We start from the raw sequence: 26,081 nt of genomic DNA on the forward strand, positions 1-26,081 counted from the left end.
AATTGTTTTGTTCGATGACGTCTTTGACATTTAATCTCTCCTGCTCTCTACCCTATCACAGACCTTCCCTTTTGGTCTTTCTTCCCCTCTTCCCCCTTTCAGTGGCGTAAACCTCATCATACTTAGACCTTCCTTCAGTTTTGAAGAAGTCATTCAATGTTAGTTCTTTGTCCCTCCACAGATGTTGCCAGACCTGAGTATTTCTGGCACTTTGTTTTTGTTTCATTATATAAGACCGTGTAGCTCTGTTTCTTCAGAGTGCCCTATCATTGTTTTCATGCAGTACCTTCTAGTCCGCTATTCATTTTGGAAAATTTGAGGCTGAGAAAAAGGATGTGCCACTTGACCCGTTGTTAGAGATGGCAAAGCATCAGTTACAGTGAAGAACATCATACAATAGATTGAATGCATGACTTTTGCTCACCTAAGATAATTTTGCATGTAAGATTGTTGAGGAGCAAAATTTTATTTGATTTGACTTTTGAAGCTTTGATGCTTGAGGAAAAAAATCATAAGGTCACAGGCGTGAATAAAAGTTAATGAAAATTAAAAGTTCCGTTAGCCGTTTTACTATAACTTAGTTAACATGCTGGTGAACAGAAGGGATGAGCTCACATGAATACTTTGATCTTTTCAAGTGCTAATTGTCCTTAGCAGGTTTCAGAATCTGCTTTTGTCATCTAACATCTCTACAGCATATCTCACATTTCAAGTGTTGAATATAACAACCTGGAAATTGCCAAATGCATTTCTTGTAGAAACTTTACACATGAACAGTTTCTAATATTGTCAATACATCTTTTACCAGCCCTAGTTTAATTTTTTTAGAGCAGAAAGCACCATCCAAGATCATCAAGAAAGCACCTTGAGCCCCTATATTAGAACATGAAAAATGGTACCCCTAGAAAAATAAAATTTCTGTGAGAAATCGAGACTTGCAATCAGACCAATTTAGAAAGTGAACCTGTTATTTCATCATTATGTTTTGCAGGTGAGGGTTTAAAACAAATTAATAAGGCAAAAAAATCTAAAAAGGGAAATAGAAAATGGCAATAAGGCAGAGAAATAAGAAGCTTTAAAGTAAAGCATTGGAATCACAAAGGTAATGATGTGGAAATAAAATAGGCAAGAAAGCAAGAAAGTGGCAAACAATAAACGTAGATAAGTTTGAGGACATAAGGGTAGCTAGAAAGAACTAAAATAGGGACAAAGTAAATTAGCACGCATTAAAACATGATGAATTGTGAAGTTCATGCAATTTCTGTCTAATATTCCCACTTTTATGCACTTGACCATAATACTATTTTTTGACATCTGTTAGAGGTTCCTTGAGTCCAACAAAAAGGATATAATAATCTAGCAATGTTCAATTGCAATGCAATTAGTTGTTTCAAATGAATTAGAGACTGTCCTATAGCTCACAGGTTCTTGACAGGGGTGAGTCTGCAGCCCCGTAGAGGCCCGTGAGAAGATTTCACAGGATCTGTTAAATCAAAATTGCAGATCTTTTAAAATCCCATTATGCAATGAAAGTTCCGCTGCACTATTTCTGGCATACTTTGGGAGCACATTGCATGATCCCAGCAGGTAGAGGCATAAAAATATGTACTTTTATGACCGCTGATATTGGAGGAGAGGAGATTCTGCCCCTCATCCTCTCCCAAACCTGTAGGTGACATTTGTCACCGGGTTCTTTTGCTGGAAAGCTGTGCATGCTATCCTACCTATCATATTTAAATAGGATAAGCTGAGCAACAGGTCAGTGGGGCTTGCTATCTGTTTTGTGGGACAGTGGACCAAGAATTAACCAGTGTTGACCAATATTAGGCTCACATCACCTTTCATTCTTTGTGACAAGAACCACTCAGTACCAGCAACAAGTTTCACATTAAATAAGTGAAACAAAAAAGTTTTATTGTGTAACTAATTTTTATACAGAAATACTTAAGTAACAGGTGTCTTTGGAATCTATATCATATGCTATACACAACACTTTGGTGATAACCACTAGTTTATAAATTAATTGTTTTATATTCTCTGCACATGCTCAGCAAATAATGCATAAGACCATTTCATTACAAAAATAAAAATACCTGGAAAAACTCAGCAGGTCTGGCAGCATCTGCGGAGAGGAACACAGTTAACGTTTCGAGTCCGTATGACTCTTCAACAGAACTAAGCAAAAATAGAAAAGAGGTGAAATATAAGCTGGTTTAAGGGGGTTGGGACAAGCAGAGCTGGATAGAGGGCCAGTGATAGGTGGAGATAGTCAAAAGATGTCATAGACAAAAGAGCAAAGAAGTGTTGAAGGTGGTGATATTATCTAAGGAATGTGCTAATTAAGGGTAGAAAGCAGGATAAGCAAGTTACAGATAGCCCTAGTGGGGGTGAGGTGAAGGAATCGAAAAAGGCATTAATTCATCTATACTTCCTTCCTCTGTTATTTGTTTTCAGTTCTAATTCATCAGTATGAGAGATGTAAAATCAAGCCACTCTTATCAATTTTCATTGATGGCAAGGGAATACAATTTGTCATTGCAATGTAAGAAAGACCAGATGTTTCATTTGTGGGCAAAGTAACTTGGTCGGACAAATAACCTTTATCTAGCAATGTGTGTGAAAGAAAACAGAAAATGCTGGAAATACTCAGCTGCTCTCACAGCATCTGTGGAGAAGAAAACAATTAGCATTTCAAGTCCAGGACCTTTCATAGAATTGGGAGATGTTAGAGATGAACAGTAAGTGCAGAGCCAAGATAAAGAGGGGCTGGAAAAGAACAAAAGGAAGTAGTCTGATAGCGTGGTGTTTAGGAGTAATTAAATGATAAAAGTGACTATGGTGCAAGGCAACATGAGGTGCAAATGAGCAGAATAAAAACAGAAGATGGGTCCAGAGGAGCTGGAAATGATTGGAGTAGCATAGCAAAGGATGAGGAAAGAAGCATGGATTTTTTAACTTATTCATTCATGGACTGTGGACATCACTGGCAAGGCCAGCATTTATTGCCCATCCTTAATTTCTCTGGAGAGGATGGCGGTGAGTTGCCTTCTTGAACTGCTGCAACCTGTGTTGTGAAAGTACCCCCATACAGCTGGTTGGTAGTGCCAGGATTTGACCCAGTGATGATGAAGGAATGGTGATAGATTTCCAAGTCAGGATGGAGTAAGACTTGACTGCTTCCCTTCTCCTCCTAGGTGGTAGATTTGGGAGGGGTGCTATCAAAGAAGTCTTGGTGAGTTCCTGCAGTTACTGCGCAGCCTGTTGATGGTAGACATTGCAGTCACATTTTGCTAGTGGTGAAGGGATTGAATATTTTAAGGTGAAAAAGTCTTGCGAAGCATAGACTCCTGTGGCTCAGGATTGTGGCAGAAAATAGGCAGGTAGACCACCCTGCCAGCTGTGTGCCGATGAGGGATCCACAGCCCATGTATCACTCTACATCGCCGTCACTCCAAGTGGTTCTGGTGCAGTCATCCTCCGTTACTAACACCTGATAACCAAGATAAAATGGGAATAGTGGGAAAGGTCTAAATATACTAAGGCCTAAAGACTGAAAGTGCCAAATAAAAAAGAAAGAGGTTTTGTTCCCTGAGCTTGCATTAAGCACCATTAAAACAGTGTAGGAGGCCAAGGACTGAGAGTTCAGAGTGGAAGCAGAATGGAGAATTAAAGGGCAAGCCCAGAGAAGTTCAAATCACATTTGTAGACTGAATGGAGGCATTTAGTGAAGCAATCAGCTTTTATAGCACAGATTGCATCATAAGCAGCAAATACAACATACCAGTTCGAAGAAGTGAAATAAATCATTGTTTTGCCAAGAAGGCCTTGGATTTTGGAATGGAGCAAGTGTCAAGGCAGTTGTTGCATTTCCTGTGCTCATGAGAAGGTACCAGGGGAAGTAACACCTGAACAAATGGTGGAAGAGTGAAGTGTCACAGAAGGAACAGTCCCTTTGAAATGCTGAAAAAGGAAGGGAAGGCGTTTTTAGTTGTGGCATTGCATTGGTGGTAGTGAAATTGCTGGGTAATGATCTGTTAAGTGCAAAACCTTGTGTAGTGAAAGGTGACGACCCTATCATGGTTCTGGAAGGGAAGAGAAAGGGTGAGGGCAGAAGTGCAGAAAATGGGCTGGACACATTGGAGGGCTCTGTCAGCCATGATGAAGGAAAATCCTGGACTGAGGACAAAGAAAGACAATGTAAAGTGGCATTGTGATGCAGCGGAGAGACTAGAGAAATGAAATAGAGTGAAGGCGATATAGTCAAGGTAACTAGGTCTGTGGTCTTATAATAGGCACTGTTGAACAGCCTATTCCCAGAAATAGTGATCAAGAAGTTGGAGAATGCAAGAGTATGATATGGAGTATATGAAGGTGGAGGTATGGGAGTTGATAGCCTGCAAGATTTTAATAACAAATTCAGAATTTTTTTGTTTATGCTAAACCTTTACCTTAAAGTCCTGAGACAACATGACTGTCCAACCAGTTAAAATGAAGAACCCTCACTGAGACACACAGGGCATAATTTTCCATAAATGAGACTAAGTGCAGTGGTAGGCGGTTTTGGCAGTGCCCACCCCGCTGTCTGGAATGGCGGGAAATCGTGCTCAATTCTGTGCTTGGAGCTTCATTAATTATGCAAAGGCACATATCGGTCCGAATCACCTGGCGGGTTGGGAATTGATTCATGCGACTGCCGTCAGCTGGCGGATTCAAAGGTCTAGGCACCGTGTTTAAAGATAAAAGCAAAAAACTGTGGATGCTGGAAATCCAAAACAAAAAATAAAAATACCTGGTAAAGCTCAGCAGGCCTGACAGCATCTGCGGAGAGGAACACAGCCAACGTTTTGAGACATGTTTAGAGATTAGTCAACACACAGCCTCACTCTCCAGCCAACTGGGATATCTGGCAGCCAGAAGAGGAAGGCTGAAAGCCTGAAGAAGAAGACAGCACCTTGCTTCACACGCCAGACCCTCCAACCTTTTATCAGAGTGGTGCAGGCGCAAAGGCACAGGCTCTATCCCAGAGATGGCTGCAGGAAGCACAGCAGCCTCATCTCTCTGGCCTGGGAAGTTGTCCGAAATGCCACCCAGTGCAGGAAGAGGATGAATGATCTCATCCACTCTGACAGGGTAAGTCATCCTTCAACTCCCTCCAATATCAAACTCTCATCATGGCATCATGCACTCAACAGGCTACTATCTTCAGGGATCTCATGCAACCATTAGCGGGGGCACATATCAACATTCATTCTCTCACCTAAACTTTCACATCACCACCATTCCGTCGATCATGTTGCTCACACTCCATCCCCTGGCCCTTCTAGGGAAGGCTCACCACACACAGGGAGCATATATCTCATCCAACATCTGCTACCTCCCTTCTCATAATATGCAGCGCTTTCTTCTTCATACAGGCCAAGCTGGTGCACAGCAGGCACAAGAGATTGCAGACTGGGGGAGGGACAGCCGACATCATTGCCCTCACTGAGTTTGAGGAGGCTGCAGCCGAGCTGGCTGGGGAGTTCAGGGATTGCTCCAGTCGGGAAGGGGTGATCGGCCTCTCCCTCCAACTTAGCACAGATCACAGCTGCATCACTTCATCAAATCCTGACATTCACAGTGAGTCACATGCAGTCTTGTCTAGCTCATACTCATTAACTGAAACTCTATTTTCTAGGCACCAGCAGACTAAAGCCACCAAGCCAGTCTAGCACCAGTGCAAGCTCACAGACTTCATCCAAAGAGGAAGCTCCTTAAGAACCGTCACAGAACTCACGCGCACTTTTTAAATATTCATTCATTCATAGGATGTGGGCTTCATTGGCTAGGCCAGCATTTATTGCCCATCCCTAGTTGCCCTTGATAATGTGTTGGTGAGCTGTCGTCTTGAACTGCTGCTGTCCATGTGGTGTAGGTACACCCACAGTGCTGTTAGGAAGGGAGTTCCAGGATTTTGATCCAGCAACAGTGAAGGAACGGCGATATATTTCCAAATCAGGATGGTGAGTGACTTGGAGGGGAACTTCCAAGCAGTAGTGTTCCCATCTATCTGCTGTCCTTGTCCTTCTAGATGTTGGTGGTCGTGGCTTTGGAAGGTGCTGTATAAGGAGTCTTGGTGAACTCCTGCAATGCATCTTGTAGATGATACATACTGCTGCTATTGTGCGACGGTGGTGGAGGGAGTGAATATTTGTGGATGTGGTGCCAATCAAGCAGACTGCTTTGTCCTGACTGGTGCCAAGCTTCTTGAGCATTGTGAAAACTGCATTCATCCAGGCCAGTGAGGAGTACTCCATCACACTCCTGACTTGTGTGTTGTAGATGATGGGCAGGCTTCGGGAAGTCAGGAGGTGAGTTAATCATCACAGGATTCCTAGCCTTTGATCTGCTCTTGTAGCCACAGTATTTATATGGTTAGTCCTGTTCAGTTTCTGGTCACCCCCAGGATGTTGATAGTGGGGGATTCAGTGATGGTAATGTCATTGAACATCAAGGGGCGATGGTTAAATACTCTCTTGTTGGTGATGGTCATTGCCTGGCACTTGTGTGGCGTGAATGTTACTTGACACTTGTTAGCCTAAGTCTGTATATTGTCCAGGTCTTGCTGCATTTGGACATGAACCCTTCACCAGCTCAGGGACACATAAGTCAGTGGGGCACAGTTCTAGATTAGGCTTGGCCTCACTTTCACTGACACATCCCTGCAGCAGTCAGAGGCAAAATAGACCAGGTCTCCGGCACTCAGGGCTGCTAGAGACCAGCCACCTGCTCAGTCCGAGTCAGATGAGAAGCCTATGGAAGCAGCCACCAAATCATTGCTGGAGATGCAACGACAGATGGTGGAACATCAGAGATTCAACAGTCACTCAGCAGACTAGAGCGAACAATGGAGAGTCCGTCTACGTACTGTCTGATGTCGTGGCGCCGATATGCGAGCGCCTACAGGTCACTATGGAAAGGCTGGCGACCACCATGGAGACCTTGGTCCAGCAGGCCTTGCCGGATTTGTGCTTGGCCCTGCACTCCATGGCCACACACACTGGTGGACACCATCAAGATGTAGGCAACATGGGGATGAGGCCACTTGACCTCCCTCCAGGTACACCATCTTCTGCAGGAGACAGGGAGGGGCCATCTGGAACCCACAGGGAGGGTGAGCGTCAGACGGACACCACGGGGTCCTCCTGTGAAGACACACCAAGGGTGTGCAATCACACACAGCCCCCCTGCCTGTGACTCTATCCAGTTAAGCTTCTCAGGCCGCCGAGGGCACTTCTGCCCCTGGGCAAGCCTCAGGCCACCAGAGGACGTTCACCAAGGTCACCACAGACATCAGGATGTAGCAGTCCAGTAGACTGCCTCCACTGCTGTGGATGTCAGGGCTGCACCCAGGAGCAGCAGTAGAGTTAGGATAGTTAAGAAAAATTGATGTCACTTTTGGGTCACAAGTATGCTACACATGCAAATAAATTGCACTTTTGTTAATACATTTGATGATTATGTGAATGTTCCTGTCAGCTGAAGGCGTGATTTTGTACTTTGGAACCCTCTTTGTTTCGACATTTAGACTTCCTTCCACTGAGTGATAGTGTCTCACTGTGGGATTCATATTCCTGTGATGTCAACCTCAGTTGAACTAGTCTCTGTACCTTTGTGTGATGTCAGGGAGTTGTGTTTAAATCTTTATTGGAAATACGTGTTATAAGCGTTTCTAACCCTTCTTACTCAAGGAACACTATTGACTGAGGGCAGCTCATCAACATTGATATTCTAGCGGCATTTGTGTCATCTCAGTGATAGTGGCAGAAGAAAAGAAATGCACGGGGAGGAGGAGAACCCTAGACATATCCACATCTCAGCTGGAGCATTGTTCGCATCCTTAGATGGTGGCGAAGGCTTCAAGTCTTCTCTCGCATCACTCTTGTTCCCAAGTGGGCTTTCAGTTCCCAGAGTGAGCTCATTCACAGGGCCCCATGGACCAAAGCAAAGATCATGGCCTGGTAATTCATGATGTTAGAGCACGCATGTGTGGATGCGGTACTTGTTCTCGCTGCAAGTGGGTAGACGTCACTTGAGTTGAAAGAAAATGACATTGAGGGCTTGGAGAGGTGTAGCCATATTCCCTCACTTAACTTTACTCTTCCTGGAACTTGTCAGCAACTAACGTATCACAGGCATGCCTCCCCACATCTGACTTCCTCCATGGTGTGATCACGCTCATACTGACCCTCAGCAACCTCGTGAGGTTCTGGGCCTCCAGATTTATATCCTCTAATGAGTTCATCCTCCTCCATTTACTCCCCTGGCAGGGATTCACCTCTTTGCTTTGCCAGATTGTGAAGGACACAACACACTGCGATGATGCAGGAGACTGAGTCGGGAGTGTATTGAGGTAAGCTACCTGGATGGTCCAAGCATCTGAAGCACATCTTCAGAATCCCTATGGTCCACTCTATAAGGGAGCTGTGAGCAGCATTGTACCTCTCCGTGGAACAACTCTGAGGGTGACACATTGGTGTCATCAGCCAGCGTTTCAGTGGGCATCCCTTATCCCCAAGCAGCCATTCCTGCAGACATAGTGGCCCCTCGGAAATCTCAGGCACCTGGAAGTGACTCAGGATGTAGGAGTCATGGCAACTCCCAGGGAACTGTGCGCAAACGTGGAGTATTTGCTTCCGATGATCACACACCAATTGTACATTGATGGAATAATAGCCCTTGTGTTTTATAAACATTAGGGCCTGCTGCCATGGAGCCTGTATAGCCTCATGGGTGCAGTCTATTTCACCCTGCACCCTTGGGAAGTTTGAGATGGCAGCAAAGTCAGTGAATCTCGCAGCCTGGCTATCATCATCCAGAGCAAGCCTGACATAATGATGACTCTCACGTAAAGGGCATCTGTGACCTCCTGTATGCATAGATATGTTGTGACCTGAGAGATACCATACAGGTCCCCTGTTGATCCTTGGAAAGAACCAGAGGACACGAAATTGAGTGCTATGGGCACCTTCAAAGCCATTGGCAGGGGATCCCCTCCAACTCCATGTGGCGTCAGGTCTTCACGAATATGTGATGTGTCAGAGCTCAGGACAACCACAGACGTGCATTGTCTCTCACTCATTTGTAAGTAGGAGGTTCTTCTACGATAAACCCCAAGTCTGGCGAGTTGCCCCGGCTGCCTGGGGGGTCTCCTCCTGACCCTCCTGTTCATGCTGTGGCTCCACTTGACATGTCACTCCTGCTGGAGCCAAGCAAGGAATTTCCTATCCCTTTTCCACCTCCTCCATTGCATTAGGACCCTGACAAAGGCAGCATTTAGCCCAGGAGGCATATGTGCTTTTGCCTTCTCTCTGAAAGGAAACATTGAAGACATTAATGATTCAAGGGGCAAGAAAGCAAAGCTCAGAAGATGACAGGTTTGTAAACTGTAACCGCCCATAATTTTTTCTGCCCTACTTGGTGGCTAATGCCACCTTTTCCCTGAGACACTAGCACAAACATCGAGGTGACCAAGTTGGCATCACAGATCTGTAACATCTTGAGCCCTGTGTGGGATGCTAAAGTTTCAGTGAGATGAGTGACCCAACCTAGCTCTGTGCGGCAATCTCTGATATTGGCATATTAATGACCAATCAGTTGCATATGGTCAATGTTGGATGCCCTTTGGCCTGTTAGTGTCAATTCTGATGAATGCATGACAGATCTTCATTGATGGAATGCCTCCTTCACTATTGACTGCATTCACAAGTTCTACATTCCTATTTGTTACTCTTGAGATGCAGCGACTGTGATGTGAAGCCACTGAGTTCTGAGCAACACTTTAACAGTGCTAATGAAGCCATTGGCTTTCAGGGGCTTTCATCGCAAGGAGGTCTTCCTTTTTCCTTTCTAAGCAGAGACCTGCTCACTCCTGCGGCAACAAGAGGTTAGAGGGCAACCCCCTCGTGTTCACCCTTCCCCTTCACTGCCATTCCACAGCCTTCCCTCCCCATTGCCCACCTCGTGTTTGCCTTTGCCTCTCTCTGCCATAACACCGCCTTCCCTCCCCGTTGCCCCCCTCGTGTTCATCAACCCCGCCTTCGTCTCACAGCCCACCCCCGGTTGAAATGCTGGTTTTTGAAAATGGAAGCCTGCATGAGTACCACAGCACAGTGGTGTTCCTCGGGACAATGTAGGCAAAGAACAAGAGCAGACCAACCCCACAGTCCCAGCAGAGTGGTGTTCATCACAACAAGACTGGCGCAGTGCTATTGCGGATAGGCTATGTATGTACCATTCACCTCGAAGTTACCAGCAAACTGAGGTTCGACTTGTGTACGTCACCCATTTTTAAACGGATTTGAGGTGGCGTAATTTCCCGTTGGCTGATGCAAGATTGGAAGGCCTGGTAAGATTCTGGTGAGCAACTGTTTTAATGAGCATTCATGACATGTTAATGAATACAAATAGCGTTCACGCCACTCGTCAGTGAGATAACTGACTTGCCTTAAACACACCATCGGGAGAATTGCAATCTATTTTTATGATGGCGGACTTTCAACGTTTTGCCTGCTGCTGGATTCTCTGGTCCCACCCACCACGAAACCCGCCATGGGCAGGATGGGAAAATCCCCCCACAGATTCTAAACCAGGAAGTATAAATTACAATATTTAATTCATAGTAAAATCATGCACATAAATTAAAATAGAGAAAGAAAGATGGTATTGAGGTAAGAGACTAAATGTTCCCTTCTAATGGTACTTTACGTGCACCAGTAACTTCCAGTTTGGGCAAGTATTGTGAACAGGAATATGAGCCATTCATCATATTGGAAGGAACCAACGTCAAACAAGATTTTACATTCATATATACACATACACATATATACATATATATATACTGATATTTCGCAGTATATAAAATCATTGTCCATATATGATGATCAAACAATCAAAATTGATTCAGAAAAATTGCTTTAAGCAATTCCTTTAGCTTGAACAAGAAGATAACGTTTCTAAGAAAAAAAAAGTGACAATGCACAATGTTATGAATATTTATGTATCATGACTTCCTTCTGAAATAATTGGTAAATTCTTGTATTCTTGGTTGTATTCTCATCTGAACGAGCAACTTGCATCTTTATCCCTGGAATGAATTGGAATGTACAATTTCATTGATATTCAAAGATGAAGGCAAGGGACAAAAAGTGTCAAAAGGGACAAAATGTAGTTCTGATGTTCTCTCAAATTGACAAAATACTAGTCCAAATAGGGTAATTTCTGTAAATGGTTGCGCATGTACTGTAATTGCACTCTCGCTGTAAACAATGATGGATTCTTTTGTTGTTTCAATGGATGACTATTGCACAAGGAAACCAGTTGTTCACTGCCTAGGTCGGCTTCATCTCATTTATGACGTTAAACTCAATTTTGCTTTGCAGATTTGATTGCAGGTACATATGAAGTCACTGTTGGAGTGGGTGAAAGCCCTGCCTTTGCAGCATGCTCACTTGTCCTAGAGGGACTTGACTGTTCTCAAATATTGAGATTGCATGATGACAGGCAATTTGGACCTGTCCACTGTTGATTTTCCCAGGTTCTGAGATTGACTTTCAGAATGTCTTCATATCTAAGTTTGGGATGTCCTACGGTGCAGGTTCTGGTTCTCAGTTGGCTGTAGAATACTGCCTTTGGTATGGTAGAATCATATGGCCAGCCCAGCAAAACTGAGCTCTGATGAGCCTGCTCTCAATATCAGGTATGCAGCAGCTTGTACGAACTTTGGTGTTGGGTGTTTCAACCTACCACTTAATGTTGTAGGTACATTTTAAGCAGAGAAGATGGAATGCATTTAGTTGCTTTACGTGGCATTGGTAGGTTGTCCATGCCTTGCAGCCATAGGGAATTGATGAAACCCACTGCCTGGTGGAATTTGATCTTTGTTTTGAGATAAATGCCATATTTTCTCCAAAGCACATAGGTTTGCCTGCTGAATGCTAAGCTTGCTCCCTGTAAGGAACACCATTCTTTAAATGAAAAAGGAGCAAATCAATATTAACTACAGTGCATTTTAAGTACATAATAGCTACTTTGTAAGGATTCCTGTTGCTTTGAAGTTAAAATAGTTGCCACTGAAAGTCTTCACCTGCAAAAATAAATAAATGTGTAAGTTTTAAAATCACAATTTTTCTGGTTTTCTTTAAAAAGTATCTGCTAATTAAGAACTTAATAAATAGAAGGAGTAGTAAACTATATGGTATCTTGAGTCTGTTCTGCTATTCAGTAAGATCATGGCTAAACTACATCACTCTCTTGCCCAATCGCCATATTCTTTGATTCCCTTACTGCGCAAAATTATCAAGTATACTCATGGGCGAAATCTTGGCAGGGCAGAGGCAGCTTTGGCGGTGGCAGAAGGGAGGTTTTGAACAATGCAGGTCAGATCAGCCACCCGTCGTATTACTGTCTCTGTCCAGTCTTACCAGAGACATATGTGCAATGGAAATGGCTATCTGCCCACCCGGCAGTGGAGGGCAGCCGATTATTACTGGTTAACAGCCATTTAGGGTCAGACTCTGGATGCTGCTGGGATCTTAGCTGGCGGTGGTCAGGCCCCACACTGCAGCCAAGGCCCATCAGGTTCCCTGCAAGCAAGTTTGCAATGGTGGGCAAGGGAAGCCTGCTTTATTTATCCCCTCTAAATGAAGAAATTTATCCTTCTCTCAGTCCTAGATAGCCAACTTCTTATCCTGAAGTTATGATCCATGGTTCCAGACTGTCTGACCATGGAAAGCAACACCTCAGTATCTACCCTGTCAAATCCTCTAAGAATTTAATGTTTTTGTAAGATCACTTCACATTTCTGTAAACTCCAGGGAATATCAGCCATTCTACTCAATCTCTCCTCATAGCCTAGCTTTGTTATCCCAGGAATCAGTCTAGTGAGCTTTTGTTGCATTCCTTCTGAGGCAAGTATACCCTTCCTTAGGTTAACAGATTGAAACTGTATACAGTGCCCCATGTATGGTCTATGTCTTACCAAAGCTTTATGTAATTGCAACAAGACTTTCTTACTGTTATACTGCAATCCCCTTGCAGTAAAGGCTATCATATCCTCATTGCTTGCTGTACCAGAACAAAATAAAATTGAACCATGTAATAAATTGCCCATTGTACTGATAGCTATAATGGCTGCTTGTAGGATCATCAAAACACGTAAGGGTAACAAAAGACTTTTCATTTTTGTAGTTAAAGAACCTCTTGACAGAAAAGCTGAAAATTACCATAAGTTGATCTTCTATCAGCCATATTACTTGAAATTCATTTTATATGATATTTTAGATCATTCTTTCTATTGTTTATTAAAGCTGATTTTTTTATTGGAATGTATATCTTGATGATAATCATAAGGTGCCACTGCCATAATCGCTGCCATTCAGTCTAAGAAGCAATAAATCCATGTTGAAACATTTTTTAGATAGAAGGCACTATTTGTGGAACTCTACAAATTGATGCCTGTGAAAGGTTTCACTTGAAGCAGCAAGCTGCATTAATTTTCCTAACTACACTTACAAAAACTGGCAGTTAGTACACATTAATTAATTCTTAAAACTTGCAGGTGTTACCTGCACAGATTATTTTCTTTCCATCCATGGGTTAAATCTTCTCACGTTTAATCAGTTTCTTAAGCACAGAAGGACTACTAAATGAATATTAGTGTGTTTCTTTTCTCTTCCCTCCCTTTCATTTTCATATCTTTACTTCAACTGAGAAGGTAGGTAGATCATCCATCAATTTCTCCAGCACAATCAATGCGATGATTACAAGTAGTCATTGTTCTTGTCACCTCATAATAAGCATGCCTAGGAAGCTGTCCCAAGTGATATTTAACCAATGCCATTCCAAATTGACAAGCTGAACGATGGAAAGCTTTGGGATTTGGGACACAGCTATCTGGAAATTGTTCAGCAGAAGTTCCCTTATCCTGTCAATTATGATGAGCAGACAAAAACTGAAACTGCCTGGTTATGAATCTTGTAACGTACCAACCATTTTACCAATTTTATGGCCTGTTCCCATTCCCCTTTGCTGCTAGAGTTTCTGAAAATGGAAACTTAAGCCAAGTATAACTTAATTGCACACAATTGACCAATTAATCAATACTGTATATCTAGCTAATGAATTTAGGCCTACTTGAATAATAAAGGGAGATGGCTTTGATCATAAGACAGTAATTTATTCATTTATTAATTTTGAGATCCAAACTTCAGTTTATAATCACTTGAATCCTTAAACATATGCCTTTGGATTTATTATTATTAATAATAATTTGTTGCATTTTTCAATTTTTGTGCGTTTGATTCTATTACTGACTTAATGTGCACACCAACTCAACATGTTCTGTATGCTTGAAGTGTGATGACATTTACACAAGAAGCTTAATGATTTCCCTATCATTGCTGTAAGTTTATTAGGAAATCTGCAGTTAATTATAAAGGACCTAGCATTTCTGAGTGTATTAACAGGCGTTTCTATTTACATATGTGGCAACACCCAATATCCATCGCAAAACCATTTTTTAATGAGTAAAGTATTTCATCCTTTGCACAAATTAAAATTGTAATATTTTTATCAGCTGAATATAAATAGAAACAAGCTCAAAATATTCTGCCTCTAAATTCCTTACAGATTGAGAACTCATTAAAGTTGCAAAATGGACACTGACCTGATCTCTGGCTTCTTATGTTATTCCAGATCTGTCATGTGAAGTGCCATATGGTTTGAAAGATTACCACTGTAGCTACCAGACAAATAATGAATCCTTTAAAAATAAAGTTCTGCTTTATTTTCATATGTCACCGTAAAGTATGATAGGTACCACACTGCAGGTTTATCTTTGGTTTTATATGTAGATCTTTTATTATTGTTTGATAAGGCCTCTTTGTTCATTTAGGATCATTGTTCTTCACTAAGTTGTTTCACAAGTTCCTAGAGTGGGGATTAGGGTGTTTCTTTACACTTATCCCTTAAACTGATAAAGACAGGAGAGAACAGCCTTCAGTGACACATGCTTTGTGTCCAATTTCGTGATGCAGCTTGAAAAATTACATGAAAATTGGATTTTCAAGTTGATTATTTTCTTATCTTCTAGCAGGAATGTTCAGATGCATACATTATGTACTTGAATACACATAGTTAACCTTTGCTGCAGGTGGAGGTTAATTCTAAAGAACCATACAACCATTTTTAGATTCACTGCTTTGTATCTGAACTACATTAGGTGTGCAATATTTGGATTGGGACAGTACAAAGCATGGATTTAGCAATTTTACATATTAAATTTCATGAATAACATATTGTACCAAAAATACTACTGAAAGCAGCTCACATATCTTTATGTTTAATTAATACAAACTGCTATTCATTATTCTTCAGTATATTTTTGTGGATATAAACCTTGGCCCAATGGTAGCAGTATGACCAGGAGTCTAAAGATCATGGATTCAAATCCCACTCTAGGAATTAAGAACATAATTAAATTGACATTTCAATGCCGTATTGAGGGACCACTGCACTGCGAGAAGTTCCATCTTTCAAATGAGACAATAAATCAAGGACCTGTCTGTCCCCTAGCGTAGACAAAAAATATTTTTGGTACTATTTAAAGAGGAGGGAAGTTCTGAGGCCTGGCCAACATTTATCCCTCAGATAACAGATTTCATAAAAACAAATTAACTAGGTATAATCTTATAAAAACAAAAAAACTGTGGATGCTGGAAATCCAAAACAAAACCAGAATTACCTGGAAAAACTCAGAAGGTCTGGCAGCATCGGTGGAGAAGAAAAGAGTTGACGTTTCAAGTCCTCATGACCCTTCGACAGAACTTGAGTTCGAGTCCAAGAAAGAGTTGAAATATAAGCTGGTTTAAGGTGTGTGGGTGGGGGGCGGAGAGAGAGAGAGAGAAGTGGAGGGGTTTGGTGTGGTTGTAGGGACAAACAAGCAGTGATAGAAGCAGATCATCAAAAGATGTCACCAACAATAGAACAAAAGAACACAGGTGTTAAAGTTGGTGATATTATCTAAACGAATGTGCTAATTAAGAATGGATGGTAGGGCACTCAAGGTATAGCTCTAGTGGGGGTGGGGAGAGCATAAAAGATTTAAAAATATTTAAAAATAATGGAAATAGGTGGGAAAAGAAAAATCTATATAATTTATTGGTCTGTCCGCAAGAATGACCCAAACCTCCCTGTCGCTTGCCATTTTAACACTCCACCCTGCTCTCTTGCCCACATGTCTGTCCTTGGCTTGCTGCATTGTTCCAGTGAAGCCCAACGCAAACTGGAGGAACAAAACCTCATCTTCCGACTAGGCACCTTACAGCCTTCCGGACTGAATATTGAATTCAACAACTTTAGGTCTTGAGTTCCCTCCCCCATCCCCACCCCCTTTCTGTTTCCCCCTTCCTTTTTTTCCCCAATAAATTATATAGATTTTTCTTTTCCCACCTATTTCCATTATTTTTAAATATTTTTAAATCTTTTATGCTCTCCCCACCCCCACTAGAGCTATACCTTGAGTGCCCTACCATCCATTCTTAATTAGCACATTCGTTTAGATAATATCACCAACTTCAACACCTATGTGTTCTTTTGTTCTATTGTTGGTGACATCTTTTGATGATCTGCTTCTATCACTGCTTGTTTGCCCCTACAACCACACCAACCCCCTTCACTTCTCTCTCTTTCTCTCTCCTCCCCCCCACCCCCCCCCGCCCACACCTTAAACCAGCTTATATTTCAACTCTTTCTTGGACTCGAACTCAAGTTCTGTCGAAGGGTCATGAGGACTCGAAACGTCAACTCTTTTCTTCTCCGCCGATGCTGCCAGACCTTCTGAGTTTTTCCAGGCAAAATCTTATTGCTGTTATTTAGGAACTGATTGGATGTGCATTGACGATCAGGTCTACCAACAATACAAGAGCGATCATACGTCAAGAATAATTGGTTCACTGTGAAACATATTGGACATTCTAAGGATCTGAAACATGTTATATAAATACAAGTTTGTTTTGCTTTCTATGTGACAATATGCATTTGGTATGGTTTCAATTAGCTGAGTAAATGACGTTGTAGTTCCAAGACATGCATACATGCACATGTAAAATTCAAGATCTGACTTGTGTTTAAATGTGCATAATTCATCTTTAAGCAGTTTGATAAAATATATGAATTGTTGTTTATCTAATCATGTGGTTAAACTTTATTCCAGACTTATTTCTTACCACCAAAGAACCTGATGGAATTCACTTTGAGACATGGGAAAACAAGGTATTTCGCAATTGTTTTTGACTTTCCTAGTAAATGAGTGACTGGCAATGGGAAATTGTGACACAAGTGAATTAAGATTACATTGTAAAATTGCGCTTAGGGCAGTTTATTGGAAAAGATGGAGAGAGTTTTGCTTTGCTTCTAATAATGCCGTATCTTTCCTGGGATGTTTGTTGACTCTGGAACCCTGAAATGAAGAATTATTCCATCTTACAGCAATAATATTACTCACCTTAATGAGCACAGAAAATAATTTTTATTTTTAAATCCATGCAACACTAGAAGCTTTTGTGATATTATCCAAATGCCATCTTTTTGCATATAGTTTGTTGAAATGAATTGCAACGTGGGTGATCTTCTCCCATTTGAATAATTGTGGCAAAATTTCAATCGGATTGTAGGCATATATCTCATCATCTTCATATTCATCGTTCTTTGTGAAATTCATTATTCCTTAAGCAGATTTCCCAAAACCCTATTAAATTCCCTAATAGATCAGAGCTGATTGAAAAAATGCTTAGAAACTTTTTTATTGAAATGTATTCAGAGAACACTACAAAACTGAAATGAATGAAAATGAAATTCAAGCAATTTCTTGATGAGAAATGGCAGGAAATGTGGATGTTGACTTGTACCATCTCCAACTGTAATAAGTGCAATTACAATTGAGTTTGAAACGGACCTAAAGTTTACTATTATTGAAACATTAAAATGTCTTGCCAGTTTGCGCAATGTTATCACTTGATATTGCAAATAGATCCTTATATCTTAATTGGTTTAATATTAGATTCATCGTAATCTAATAGATTCATCATAACATCATTCATCATGATAGACTATGTAGCGTTCATCCAAAGTTATTCGGATCATGCTGCCCAGATATGGTCAACTGCAGAGAATTTTATACATGCCATATTTTGGAGTAGAGTAAATTAAATATTGCAACAGTTGGTCTGCAATAAATTTGAGTCCTCTGCATTTTAGTTCTGTTCTGTCATGTCATTTTGCAGGTGGTTTTATGTCGTGCTAAACAGTATTGGCAGTTGGATACATGACATCTGTCGGGTTAAATTAAAATGACAGCGAAGAATAATAAGAGGGCAAATAGACAAAAGTGAAGTTTTAAACTGAGCAAAGAAACTTAGAGTTCAAAAGCACAAATCTTTGAAACTGATCAAACTGTTAAACCACTTGAGACCTTAATAAATTTTCATAAATAGTGATACAGAGTGCAAAGCAAAGAGCTAATGCTAAACCTAGACAAATCATTAGTTAGATCACAGTTAAAATGTTATCCATTTTTGGACATCTTACTATATAAAGAATGTCAAGACCATATAAAAGGTGCTGAAGAGATTTCTTGAGATAATACTAGAGTTAAGAGCCTTCAATTATGAGGAAAACCTACAGAAATTGGATTTTCCATTCAACTGTAAAAGGTTAAGAGACGATCTGATAGAGGTGTTTGAAACAATGATGAGTGAAGCATTAAAATCTATTTCCTCTAGTGGTGGGCCCATATTGCCAGGAAAGAAAATTTAGAAAAGATGAGAAATTAGGACAGATTTTTTTTTAATTAAAAATGCTTGTTTGGATACAGATTTCCCTAACAGAAAAGGTGGAAGAAGCAGAATCCATCATAACTTTTAAAAGTTAAATGGATAAGGATATGAAAAAAAAGAAATTGGAGAAAGTGCATGAGAACAAGACTTTATTAACTCTTTGAGAGACCCAGCACAGGTGTGATGTGTTGTAAAAATCTATTACTTTGTGGCAAGCTTTTGTAGCTCAATCTTGTAAATTATGCTCAAAGTTCTAAAGTTTGTACACTTCTGTTGAACTATTCTGGTATGATTTATTTGTTAGTGGAGGATGAACTTGCATAGAAACATGTTACATTATCTATGTTATCTATGTGAGGTTTTCCTCAATTATTGATTATATCCAAAATGTTTTCATTTCTACAAAATACTGGGGATGCTAGAAACCTGAGAGCAAAAACAGATAATGCAAGAAATGCTCAGCAGGTCAGGCAGCATCTGTGGAGAGAGAATGTTGTTTCAGGCCAATGACCTTGATTTAGAACTGGAAGAAACTCAAACTAGGGCATCTCTTATCCTTATCTTACACACTACCAACTTCAACATTCATCTTCTGCCACCTACAATGTGTTGCCACTGCTAAACACATCTCTACCTTCTCTCCACTTTCATCATTTCAAAGGGACAATTGCCTCAGTGGTCCATTCTTCTATTACTGCCAAATCCTCTGTTTTCCATGGTATCTTTTTGTATAAGCACAGGAGTTGCAACAGCTGGCTTTCCCTCTTCTTCCTTACCACCATTTAGGGTCCGTAAAACTTCTTTGAGGTGAAACAATTTACTTGTATTTCTTTCAATTTAGTATGCAGTATTTGCTTCTCATGATGCAATGTCCAGACCATTGGGAAACCTAACCAGATTGGGTGATAGTTTAGCTGAATATTTCCATTCAGTCCACAAGCATGACCTTGAGTTTCCTGTCATTTGGCATTTAAATTCTCTGTTCCACTCCCATTCTGTCCATAGCCTCTTACACTGTTTCAGTGAACCTCGAGGAACAGCACCTCATCTTTCCACTAGACATTTGACAACCTTCTACACTCAACATTGTTTTCAGTAACTTCAGATCATAACTACTATTACCATATTATTCAAACAGTTGTTAATACGCTGAAGTGCTGTTGCCATTTCCATCTCAGTTAGATCCATCTCCTGTTTATGTTTTGCCTCATCACAACCCCATTTTCCCTTGCACCATCATCCCTTTTGTCATTTAAGCATTCATTCCTTCCTCCCACCCTAGTATAGACCTTAAACCAGAAGACTGAACCTTGGTTTAATACGTCATTCAAAAGATGGCATCTCTCTCAACGTAGCATTTCCTCAGTACTGTGTTGAACAGTCAGCCTAATGGGACTTGTACACATAGACTTACAACTCTTGTGTGTTACCAAGTAAACCAAACTGATCAGACTGAAGGCTGTAACAAAAGCTAATATTGCAACATGTTTTAACATTATACTGGATTAATAGGCAAAACCTTAAGAAGTCTGTCATTTGTTAATTTAGGAATAATGTATTTATTAAATTATAAAGCAGCACACTGATTATATAGAGACCCCTGCTACAAATGTACAAATTTGCACTGGGGAGAATTTTATTTTGTAACCGTTTGTCCATAAACTTACTCCCAACAGGATGGAAATTTCTCCAAAGCACCTGTCCCCTATGACACAAAAAAACCTCCAAATGCCAAGAAAATTGGACAGTCGGCTTTTGCTGATTTTGGTAAGATTTGCTGATCCTTTTCCTGTGATATGCTCAAAAATGTAGTTATTTAACACAGGCTTATTGAATCCTAAGTGTAGAAAATGGGGTCGGTTTGCTGCACAGATGGGAACAGAATTCTTTCTCTGCTTCTCTTAAAACAGAAAAAAATTAGAATAAAGAGAGTTTTTTTTCAAACTGCTCTTGGATCCAAAATGCCCTGTTAAATTACACAAGCCACTTGCCTGCTTTTTAGTTTTCTAAACAGTAAAATTAATCTTTTTATTTTAGTAGATTATACAGTGTACATTGATTCATCCAACACTTTTGGCATTTTACACTTTGTAAATTAAATGTTGCTTATTGCCTCTGTGTCTTTTCTAATGTCCCTTAAGCCTCCTCATTACCCACCCAGCAGTTCCAGGCTTTACCAACTACGTCTTAATGTGCTTCTCTGTTCTGGTGGGTGGTTATGCTCTTGTCCATCATCAGCTCCCTTGTGTTTTCCTCAGCTGGTAGCCTAGAGCAAGAGTTATGCTGATTATTAACCTGGGTCACATGCTAGCTTACTCTCAATCTTTAATAATTTCATAGCCGTTTCTATTAAAAACCTTTAATGTAGGTGTAATTCAATTATCCCTCCACCAATTTGGAATTAAAATGGTATCATCTGGAAAATTAAAAATAATTTCAGCTTATTGAAAACAATTGATGAAGGAGGCAACTGTCTGAAACTGAACCAGACTGTTCACAATGTTGGTGTCATACTTTACCCCGAATGAGATGAGCTATAATGAGGAAATTAAAAACATAATTTTCAGTCACCTGTGAAATTGACATTGGAGGTATAACATGTAGTAAGATAACAGTGATATTACCATATTGTATTATATGGAAAGCATGGTTGCCTGCAAAGCAATTTTATTTTAAATAGGATATACCCTGTAGTATATCAGTAAACGATAGGTACAACATAATGATACTTTCAAAGCGACTCAGAAAAAATAATCTAGCAAGATAACCATTTGAATATTAGCCCCCCTTGGGGCAATTTATATCATACATTTGCCCATTATGCAGTAAAAAATTGGGTGGAAGTCCTCTGCATTTTTGGTGGGGCTTTCACCTGCTTGATTTATGCTGAAAGTGGGTCAAACAACATTTTGGTTTAGGAGCTCAGTTGTCGAAAGCACCTGCCTGAAATCAGGCTATAGCTAATAGCTATATCCAAAAGAGAATCCTGGACTTGTTTCAAGGCCCTACAATGTCCTCCATACTGGATTCACCCATTTTCTAAAAGCAGCTATATTGGAAAGAGTCAGGAGGGATGCTGCGCCAAAATTATTTAAAGAGATCCTGGGCGCAATTGGAAAGTACCTGGGTTAGTCAGTTTAAACTGCTGGTGGTTTTTTTGCTCCCATTTCTGCTGTGTTGGCTGTTGTAGCCAACTACAACATTTATAGAAGTTACTTTTTGGATCTGGAGGAGAATTTCTGCCATGGCATTTCTGCATAATTCCTTTCTCTTAAAGTGGAGTGGTCTGACATTCCAGCTAGGCAAGGAAGAGCAGAAAGAGTTTGAGAGACCTGCACCTGCAGGAAGGAGAGGGCAAATAAGGGAAAGTTGTGGGGAGCCTTACTCCAAATGTGCACAGCACAAGAACATCATACCTCTAATTATGCGAGCAACATTGTGTTGGCTCTGCTCCACTACTGAGGCTGTTTTGTCATCTACTGCAGCAATAAATGGGCCTTTCACCTATTCACACACTTCATTGCTAAAGGCTCTGAAGGTGACTGTGACCCTCAATGTCTAAGCCTCAAGGTACTAAGATAAGGGAATTGCCCTCAAGAGAGTTTGAGTAAGTTAAGCCTCTATTCCCTAGAGTTTAGAAGAATTGCAACATATAAAATATTAAGAGGCTTGACAGGGTAGATGCTAAGAATATTTTCCAGGTTGGGAAATCTAGAACACACGGTCACAGTCTCAGCATAAAGGGTCAGTCATTTAGGACTGAGATGAGATGTTTATTCACTTAAAGGGTTGTAATTCTTTGGAATTCTGTCCCTCAGAGAGCAGTGGATGCTTAGTCATTAAGTATATTCAAGACTGAGAATGATATAATTTTGAATACTGAGGGAATTGAGGGACAAGGGGATAGCGCAGGAAGGTGTAATTGAGATGGAAATCAGCCATGATCTTATTGAATGGTGAAGCAGGCTCAAAGGTCTGAATTCTCTTTCCCCTGGTTCTTGTGTCTATCAACAGATGGTGTAAGTAACATTTGCCTAATTGTAGTGTAGTCAGGCCTCATCTGGAATACTGCGTCCTGTTCTTAGTGCCATACTTGAAGGATGTGAAGGCATTGAAGAGGATACAGAGGAGATTCACAAGAATGATTCCAGGGATAAAGAACTGTGGCTGTGTGAATAGATTGGAGAGGTTGGGACTCTTTTCCTTGGAGAAAAGAAGGCTGAGAGGAGAATTGATAGAGATATTCAAGATCTTGAGGGTTATGGACAGGGTAAATAGTGAGAAACTGTTCCCACTCAAGACAGCATTAAGAACAGTGGGCACAGATTCAAAATAATTGGCAAAAGGAGTAAATGTGATGTGAAGAAACATTTTTTCACGCAGAGGGCCGTTGGAGTTTGGAATGAACTTCCTGAGAGGGTGGGTGGTTGGAGTTTGGAATGAACTTCCTGAGAGGGTGGGCGGTTGGAGTTTGGAATGAACTTCCTGTGAGGGTGGTGGAGGCAGGTTCGATCGAGGTGTTCAAAGGGGAATTGGATTGCTACCTGAAAAGAAAGCCTGGGCAAGGCTATGGGGATAAGGCAGGGGAGATCCAGTGCAGATTTGATGAGCCAACTGGCCTCCTTCTGCACTATAAAGATTCTGTGATTCTGAGTGTACGCCGGCATGAAGCAGATTATGGATGTGCTCTTTGCCAAAGCCAATAGTTCATCTCCTTCCCCATGGAGCCAAAAAAGGAGTAAGACAAGGTTCTGGGCTTCACTAGGATTGCAGACTGCACCCATTTGGATTGTGTGTTCTACATTAAAACCTCCGAGTACATATGCGCACCAAGGATTTCCACTCATTGACTATGCAGCTGAATTGCAATAACAGGCAATAGATGATGCAGGTCTATGCCCAGTTTCTTAACAGTTGCCTTCATTCTTTACCAGCTATTAATCCCATCTATCTTCTATGTAGATCATTGGCGAGAAGGGATAAATATTATAGGGTATTGGATACTGTTTGGTAAGCCTTAATAAAGCCTTTGTAGTCTTAAATAGGTTAACTATGTATTTATTAACTGCAAGAGCTGTGTACATATATACAGTAAAGCTAGGAGCAGTCTCCATGCTTGTGTAGACGGCTCTGTCCAATACTAGACTGACTCCTGGGTGTGGGTCATGTGTTCTCTTCGCTGTGTGGGCAGTGTTGTAATCACCAAATGGCCTGTAATGTGCCAGACCTTTATCCAACCCAAGCCTTTATCCAATGTATTTCAAGTTATTCTAGTTTACCCCTTTTATTTACATTGTTATTGTTACCCCATCGCTCCCCCTTCCAGTCTCTGATTTCATAGGTTCTGGCGGCCTTATAACCCTTCCATATCTGGTTCAGCCTACAGTTGGAGGAGCGGTAGGCTCTGTTGCTGCAGATAAACTCTGTTGATTTGGAGGTTGTTCTGGTATCTGGGTATCTTTTTATCCTCTTTTTCTATTCCTTGGTATTGAATCGTTCTTTGTTGTGGTGACAGGTGATTGTTGTTCCATCTTGTTTCTTGCAGGGTGGATGAACATTGTGCTCAGCTCCATGTTGCGCTTTCCCTCTTTTTCCTTCATTGTGTTGCGATGTCCTCTGTGACAGAGGATGGCCATTCCTCTTGTCAGGATGTGATTTTTTAGTAAGCTCACCTTTGCATTTGGCTGTGTGGTGTGCTGTCAGCAATGGGCAGCTGCTACTTGGTTCCAACATCGTTTGTGGACTGTCTTGTTGCTGGGAGTTGCAGCATTTGCTTTGTGGTCGCAGTGTTGACCTCATCAAGAGCCTACAGAACCGGAGGCTAAGGCTCTTCTGGTTGTTGGTCGCTCGCTTGTTCATCCTCCACTGGAGAGTCATGGTAACTATCTGAGTGGCTGGCTGATCTGACCAATCGGCTTTCCGGCACCTGTAACAAAAATGGACAAATCTGCTCTGGAAAGTATGAAGACAGTTCAAAGTTTAAGTCCCAGTCAGGATACTTTTTCTTGTTTGAGCTCTCGGAAACTTGCAGTTCCATATAATTTACGACAGTGGCTGTCTTGACATCATGTACCATTTGGAGGAGATTCAGAGCTGCACAGGCATCTTTGCTCGAGCGAAAAAGACTGGTTATGGATGACGTACATCAGCTCGAAGGTTCCAGAATCATGCCTGTGACCGAAGGCCGGATTCCTCTGGGAATAGTGATGTGTTTGTTATTCAAAACCAGAGGTGTCTCAGCCATGGCCCTTTGTCTTATAGGGCCATAACATTGGCTCCTATTTCCAATTTAAAGTTTGTGAGACGGCCATTAACCAAAATGCCCACATTACAATACAAAAATCCTGATCTTTAACCTCACCCAAGAAGCATAGCTTCTTGGTGTGCAGTCTCAACTTCATGAATCATCTTTGCGTCTCCTGTGCATTTAGATGTTTTGGCCTGGCACAGTTTGCTAAAGTGTCCATTTCTATTATACTGAAAGCATTGGACTGAAATTGCAGGACATTGATCTTGCCTGTAGGCACACTTTGCTCCACAGCGCTGGCATAATCACTCTATGGTTGGTTAGGGCATTGCTTCCCTTGACCTGGAGTGCCCGTGTTTCTTTGCTGTTTAACTAACTGGATTGTGGGATTTCCTGTGTACTGCTGTTTACTTTCTCTTCTTAAAATGGACCAGTGCTACACACGAAGTTCAAACTGCCCTAACAATCTGGATAACTTTCTTGAGGGTTAGATCTTCTTTCGCTTGCAGCATGTCTGACAGTATGTCATCCACTACTCCTACGACTATTCTATTCCTGAAAAGTTCAGATTTTAGACGTTCGTATTTGCGGCCTTCAGCCACCCTGTACAGATCATTAGTGAATGAGTCGACAGGTTCTCCTGACTGTTGGACAAATTTAGCCCTTTTAAGGGTTTTGATGATTCTTGAGTAAAAATAAACATTGAATTATGAGAGCACTTCTTCAAATTTAGTAGATGATTCACTGATTCCTTGTCTAGCAATAATGCCGTCTGCTATCGGCCCACTGAGTAAAGTAACGCGTTCACTTGTTCAGTTTCTGTCCTTTTATCCAAACCTGAAGCAATCCTGTATCTAAGGTCCCCAATTATGCGATTGATCTGGGCCTTGGATAAGTCCAAATTGATCAGAAGAGTGGATTTCTGATCCTTGGTTAAATAATTTTAAAGTGTAGGTTCAGCT

General features: G+C 41.1%; 1 protein-coding gene across 2 annotated transcripts in view; it reads left to right on the top strand.

Annotated features, from left to right (window-relative positions):
• Nucleotides 1-26,081, top strand: part of itfg1 (integrin alpha FG-GAP repeat containing 1) — a 292,356-nt gene that overhangs the window by 85,967 nt on the left and 180,308 nt on the right. For both annotated transcript variants that reach the window (XM_041192254.1, XM_041192255.1), the window contains 2 exons: nt 17,252-17,310; nt 20,549-20,639. In XM_041192254.1, coding sequence (XP_041048188.1) covers nt 17,252-17,310; nt 20,549-20,639 — 150 coding nt within the window. The remainder of the gene's footprint in view (nt 1-17,251; nt 17,311-20,548; nt 20,640-26,081) is intronic.

Source organism: Carcharodon carcharias, chromosome 7 (genome assembly GCF_017639515.1).
Source record: "Carcharodon carcharias isolate sCarCar2 chromosome 7, sCarCar2.pri, whole genome shotgun sequence".
Taxonomy (NCBI): domain Eukaryota; kingdom Metazoa; phylum Chordata; class Chondrichthyes; order Lamniformes; family Lamnidae; genus Carcharodon; species Carcharodon carcharias.